Source organism: Sphaerodactylus townsendi, linkage group LG15 (genome assembly GCF_021028975.2).
Source record: "Sphaerodactylus townsendi isolate TG3544 linkage group LG15, MPM_Stown_v2.3, whole genome shotgun sequence".
NCBI classification, from domain to species: domain Eukaryota; kingdom Metazoa; phylum Chordata; class Lepidosauria; order Squamata; family Sphaerodactylidae; genus Sphaerodactylus; species Sphaerodactylus townsendi.
The window spans coordinates 34,233,662-34,240,627 of record NC_059439.1 but is presented as its reverse complement, the minus strand read 5'-3'; the positions used below and the strand labels follow the sequence as shown (position 1 = coordinate 34,240,627).

Here is a 6,966-nt window from a genome sequence, read left to right as displayed (position 1 = left end):
ATTTGCTTGGTGGATCCAATCCTTCTGCCTTGTACATGATGCACCTAGACGTAACCTATGTGGTGTATGCCAGTGGCGTAGCTGCCATGCGGACATCTGGATACAAACGCCTCAAGTGCCCACATGGGAGTCACATAAAGGCAGAAAAATCACCCCCACACTTCAGGGAAGGAGACGGGGTACAGCTGGGCCTCGGCGCAACGTGCGTGCAGTGCCTGGGCCAAGGCCTGCCTGGGTGGCGTGCACACGTTGCGCCAAGGTCCAGCCACACCCCTCCTCCTTCCCGGGACCCCAGCAGGGTCAAATGCCATAGAGGCCACCCTCTGAAGAAGCCATTTTCCTACAGGGGAATTGATCTCTGTCATTGAGAGAGATCAGCTGTAATTCTAGGAGCTCTCCAGCCCCCACCTGGATCTTGGCAACCCTATGAGAACGACGAGGCTGCACTCCACAGACCCTTGGTCTGACCCAGCAAGGCTCTTCTTACATGCTGCAGTATGTCGTCTGTTTATTCCAGAACACCTCCTCCCAATGGTTCCGATGGGCCCTTTTATCAGCCCCGAGCACCCATCCTCTTGTGGTCTAGCCACTTCCATCCCGGGCACGGCTCGTGTTCTTTTCTGTGAATGAAAGGATCCGACAAGAACGGCAGAGCTGTGCCAGAGACTCACAAGCCACTCAGCAACTGGGGTGTGGCCTTCTCCCTCCAGCAAGTCCCAACTTGGAAGTCAAGATGTGAGTGGTGACTGAAACCCCAGAGGTCGGTGCCAAAGCCAGCCTGCCGGCCCCTCCCTGCTCTTCCATTACCCAACCTCATTCCAGCTTCCAGTCTAGACGTGCAAAGCATCCAGGACAGAGACTCTCAAAGAGGGAGACTTTTCTTTTCCTCCAAGAAGGGGAATGACAGGCTGGAGGTGACCAGAGAACCTCTCTCCGGATTGCACCAGACAGCGGTCGGTCCTCATGTAAGTCTTTTCTCCCTCGAGCGGAACGAATGCCCGCTGGCCCCATTGGCAGACGGAGTTAGGATGATGATTATTGGGTGTTTGTTGTGAGGGGGAAGGGCAAAGAGATTGTAAGCCCCTTTGAGTCTCCTACAGGACAGAAAGGGGAATATAAATCCAAACTCTTCTTCTTCTTCTCCTGGCCAAATTTGTGCCTAATCTGGAGAATCAGGTTTGATTCCTCACTCCTCCACTTGAGGAGTGGACTCTTCTCTGGTGAACTGGATTTGTTTCCCCAATGCTATACATGAAGTCTGCTGTCTTCTTCTTCTTCTTCTTCTTCTTCTTCTTCTTCTTCTTCTTCTTCTTCTTCTTCTTCTTCTTCTCTTCTTCTTCTCTTCTTCTTTTCTTCTTCTTCTTCTTATTTTCTTCTTCTTTTCTTCTTCTTCTTCTTCTTCTTCTTCTTCTTCTTCTTTTTCTTTTCTTCTTCTTCTTCTTTTCTTCTTTTCTTCTCTGCTTCTTCTTCTTCTTCTTCTTCTCTTCTTCTTCTTCTTCTTCTTCTTCTTCTTCTTCTGGATCCACATTAGGGCTTTTAAACATAACAGCAGGGAAATGTGGAAGGGACAGCGGGAATATCAAGGGAAAGCATGATTCCTTCAGTCTTTCTGGAGGCTGGCTTGCCAAGACTATTTGTTATTTGCATTTGTGTACATTATCTCGCCCTGACCTGAAGGGCCTAAGTGAGCTTGATCTTATCAGCCCTCAGAAGTTAAACAGGGTCGGCCTAGGTCACTGCTTGAATTGGTGACCAGTAAGGAAGTCTGGGGTTGCTATGAGAAAGGTTATGGCAAAACCACCGCTGTTCATCTCTTGCCTTGAAAAGTCTATGGCATCGCAAGAAGAGGAAGAAGAGTTTGGGTTTATACCCTACCTGTGAGGAGACTCAAGGTGGCTCACAAGCTCCTTTCCCTTCCTCTCCCTGTGAATTGACAGAACTTTACACACCTACGGGATCCTGTTCTCACTGCCATGTTTTCTCATTTCTGAAATCCAGTCTTTGTATTTCTTATTTGTCTTACGCTGCTTTTATAGCACTCTTTTCTATCTTCGTAATCCAGCCTTCTTACACTGCTTATTGTTTGTTTTATACTATTCCGAGTGCTTTCTTTATAATTTTGTAATCTGCCTTGAGTCTACGAGAAAGGCAAACTGTAAAGTCAATCTATGGCTAATTCCGCACATGCAGAATAATGCACTGTCAAACTGCTCTCTGTGCTCTTTGAAGCTGTGCGGAATAGCAAAATCCATTTGCAAACTGTTGTGAAAGTGGTTTGAAAATGCATTATTTTGCGTGTGCGGAAGGGGCCTAAATCCCATTCTGCAATATCCCAATCAATATCCATTTCTGCAAATACCACAGAATTTTTTTTTACAAAAATCCTCAACCAAACACAGCATATGAGGTAATAGATTTGGAACTCGTGTCCTCGTGTGAATGATAATAATTATTAGCAAGCAAGCAAAGCAAAGCCTTTATTGGCTAAATAGAACAACAGCAACAAATCAGAGTTATTCAACAAGAGAAATAATCTAATCAAATCTGTTAACTGGGATTGGAAGAGAGGATGTAGATTGACATCTTTAGATCTAATTTTAGCAAATTTGGTGCAATGTAATAGCTGGTAAGCCAATGTTTCAACTACGTTAGAATTACAGCTACATAACCTTTTAGATTTTTCCAGGTTTTTAAACCTGCCATGTAGTAAGGCAGAGGGCATGACATTGAATCTAGCAATTGTGAAGGCTCTCCTTGAGCAGGGGTTAGTTAGAAAATGTAAGTAGTGGGCCATGCGACCCTGCTCGAATGGGATTAAAAATTGTGTGGGAGAGCAAGTTCTTTTAGCTGCTAGATACAATTATTAGCAATGCCAATGGAGCGGAAAGAGCCAGTGTGGAGCAAAAAGAATTGCATAGAATCCATAGCCCATGTTCCCTTTTATTGTCCTTTCTACACAATTATTCGGGCTAATCTACTTAATGCCCCTTTTAGTTAATAAGAAGTAGCTTTCAGATTCCCCAAAAGTATCCTTCCTTTTAAGCAGTTGCAAGTCAGAAATAACTGAAAATGGTTGCAAAATCCCAATGCCACACCATAAAGTTGCGACCACACAGGGTCTCGGTGTGATCCATTGTCTTCCTCATTTTCTGCTGCCTTCAACTTTTCCTAGCATTATTGTCTTTTCCAATGACACTGGTCTTTTGTAATATTACCAAATTACAACACCCTCAGCTTTTATACTAGCATGTTGCAATGTTTTTCCTCAGCAATCCTGGTTGGGTCATGACAAACACGTCCCTTCAAATGACAGACTTTGTCTTTGTGCTGTTGTTTTGTAGCGATCACAAAGGGCTCAGAAGTGATGTAACCACTCCACTTTTTGGTTTGGCACCTTCAGCTGAACTATGAGTTACCGAGTTTCCAGGGGAGGGCTGAAGTTCTGGAGAAATTACAACTGCTCTCCAGGCTACAGAGTTTGGTTCCCCTGGAGGAAATGGCAGCTTCAAAGACCAGACTCTATGGTATACCACTGAGTTTAGGAATAACAGAAGCCCTAGAGTGGACAGTGGGCACTGCATCTTCACTGAGCTCCCTCCCTCACTGCTCCTAGGTACTTCTGCCTTACCTCTGGGGCACACTTGAAGCTGCCTTACACTGAGTTAGATCATTGGAGAATTAGACCGTTGAAGAAAATGGCTGACTTTGAGGGTGGACACTATGCTATCAGTCTTATCAGTGCTATCAGTCACAGACCAGGAAAGGGATTTGGGCGTCTTAGTTGATAGTTCCATGGGAATGTCAACTCAATGCATGGCAGCTGTGAAAAAGGCAAACTCTATGCTGGGGATCATTAGGAAAGGAATTGAGAATAAAACTGCAAAGATTGTCATGCCCTTATATAAAGCAGTGGTGCGACCGCACTTGGAGTACTGTGTTCAGTTCTGGTCGCCACATCTCAAAAAGGATATTGAGGAGATAGAAAAAGTGCAGAGAAGGGCAACGAGGATGATTGAAGGATTGGAGCACCTTCCTTATGAGGAGAGGCTGCAGCGTTTGGGACTCTTTAGTTTGGAGAGGAGACGTCTGAGGGGGGATATGATTGAAGTCTATAAAATTATGCATGGGGTAGAAAATGTTGACAGGGAGAAATTTTTCTCTCTTTCTCACAATACTAGAACCAGGGGGCATCCACTTAAAAATGCTGGGGGGAAGAATTAGGACTAATAAGAGGAAACACTTCTTCACGCAACGTGTGATTGGTGTTTGGAATATGCTGCCACAGGAGGTGGTGATGGCCACTCACCTGGATAGCTTTAAAAGGGGTTTGGACAGATTTATGGAGGAGAAGTCGATCTATGGCTACCAATCTTGATCCTCTTTGATCTGAGATTGCAAATGCCTTAACAGACCAGGTACTTGGGAGCAGCAGCAGCAGCAGAAGGCCATTGCTTTCCCATCCTGCACGTGAGCTCCCAATGGCACCTGGTGGGCCACTGTGAGTAGCAGAGAGCTGGACTAGATGGACTCTGGTCTGATCCATCTTGCTTGTTCTTATGTTCTTATGTTCTATGACCTTATACCCCACTGAAGACTCTCCCCTCCCCAAACCCTGCCCCTCCCCAAGCTCCACCCCCAAAATCACCAGGAATTTACCCACCCTAAGCTGGCAACTTTACCTCAGCCTCAACCACCTCACAGAGACTAAAATGGAAAGAGAGAAAAATGTTGCCTTCCACCTGGAATGTCTTGGATGAAGGGTGACAGAGAAATGTGAGAAGGAGGCCAACACAAAATAAAAACAAGCCAAATGCCTTCACTCAAGGGAAAATAATATAATTTGTTCCATTCACAGAACTGGGAGGTGGAGGGGGGCTTCCAGCATTGTGTTTCTAAACCTTCTTGCCTTTCTCCTTTCTGACAGGGCATCGTCCCTTCCGCCCGCGGCCATCATGAACCCTTGCAACCAAACCTCAGGAAACAGCACCCTCCTGAGTTCCCCAACCTCCAGCGTCGCAGGGATCGTCTTCCTCCTCTTGGCCGCCCTGATCGGCCTCCCAGGGAACTTCTTTGTCATCTGGAGTATCCTGTGGAAGATGAAACCGAGCCACCGCTCGGTCACCTGCATCCTGGTGCTCAATTTGGCCGTGGCCGACGGGGTGGTGCTACTCCTGACGCCTTTCTTCATCCTCTTCCTCACCTTCAAGAACTGGCTATTCGGGGCGGCCATTTGCAAAGGCGTGTACTACATTTGCTGCGTCAACATGTTCGCCAGCATCTTCATCATCACGCTCATGAGCGTGGACCGGTGCCTCGCGGTCAACAAGCCCTACTTCTCCCAAGCCATCCGCAAGAAGCACTTGGTCGTCAAGATCCTGACAGGGATTTGGCTGGCCGCCAGCATGCTCTCCGCCCCAGCCTTCCTCTTCCGCCAAGTGTTGAAGGATCCCTTCCTGGGTCATCATATCTGTGAACCCTGCCACACCAGGCCGGGCCTGGCCATCTTCCATTTCACCCTAGAAACGGTGGTGGCCTTCGTGATCCCATTCACCATCATCCTCGGGTGCTACTCCGCCATCTTGATACGCCTCAGGGGGGTGAGGAGAAGGCAAGGGGCTCGGACCGAGAAGCTCATTGTTGCCATAGTGATCTGCTTCGTTGTCCTGTGGCTGCCCTATCACGTGGTGAACATGATCCAGGTGGCATCAAACATGGCGTCAGGGAAGACCGCTGATCAGCTAAGCCAGGCTTGGAAGAGCGGGAGAGCGGGAGCCACGGCCTTGGCTTTCTTAAGTAGTAGCATCAACCCTGTCCTTTACGTCTTTGCTGCCGGGAACCTCATAAAGACCTCGGGGGCCAACTTCATTGCCCAGTTCTTTGAGGGAGCATCTGAGGGGCTGGCTAAGAGAACTCCATCGTTGAAAAACTTGGCCAAAGACTCAGTGGTGGTCGTGCCAGGGGCCGCTGTGATCCTTGAAGAACAGCCGCTAGGAGGTTGCGATGGGCTTGACTAAGACCCAGAGGGCAGGCAATGGGTCAACCCTTCTGTGCCAGATTTAAGCCCCTCTTTAACCAACTCACTGTAATTTTCGACGCAGGATTCCGTCTGTGAGGACTGTTTCCTCATCCTCGCATGAAACACTTGGCCTCTGGAGAGGCGCCGTGACCATGTCTACACTACAAAGCTGAACGACTTTCTTTTTCAAAACATTCAAAGCTTTACGAGAAAATATTTATAATGATGTCACTGGCTTTCTGAAACTGGGGTGGGGGACAAAATTCAAGCCCTCGCTTAAGCCACGATGTTCACGGGGGGATTCTGAACGAGTTGCATGTGACCTACTCCGCAGGGTTGTTGTGAGAATGAAAAGAGCAGAGAAGGACTGTGTGTGCTGTCCTGAGCTCATTGGAGGAAGGATGGGATTTTTTAAAAATGTGATGGATAATAAGGGTATGAAAAGGAGCAGTATGAATATAAGCATAAACAAAGGAAGAAAATATGTCATTCTGTAACAAGGGAAACACTAGATATTCCGTAAGTTAGAGTTTCAATAGTATCCATGTCATCCTCTCTGTTCCCGTGTATGCATGTGTAACCTCTAACTGTGGGTTCTGTGGGGCAGAACTTGGAATGAGTTTGCAACAACAAATTTTAAAAACAAAATGCTTTACTTTCTTAACATATAACATCAAACATCAACATTTAACATCACACTTCAAGGTCCTGTTCAGGTTGCATTTTCAAGTCCTTATATTTACAGTCTACTGATACTGCCAAGTCCAATTCTTCTTTGCAAGTGGGTTGGCTCCTGAAGACTCCAAGGGCTTGGTGAACAGGATTCAACGTGATGAAGGTTTCCAGGAGAACTCTCACCCATTACAACCACAAAAAGAAACCCTGAAACAATAAACTCCAACATTTACAACATAGCAAAAATAAACAACTACCTTTTCAGTAGTTCCCAA

The 6,966-nt window shown here is 46.7% G+C and overlaps 1 protein-coding gene across 1 annotated transcript; it reads left to right on the top strand.

Moving 5' to 3' along the window:
- The first annotated feature begins 843 nt into the window (after positions 1-843).
- Positions 844-6,699, top strand: LOC125445199 (leukotriene B4 receptor 2-like). Its single transcript, XM_048518122.1, has 2 exons — positions 844-965; positions 4,925-6,699. Coding segments are annotated over exons 1-2 (1,092 nt in total). The 5' UTR covers positions 844-963; the 3' UTR covers positions 6,015-6,699.
- The last annotated feature ends 267 nt before the right edge of the window (positions 6,700-6,966 follow it).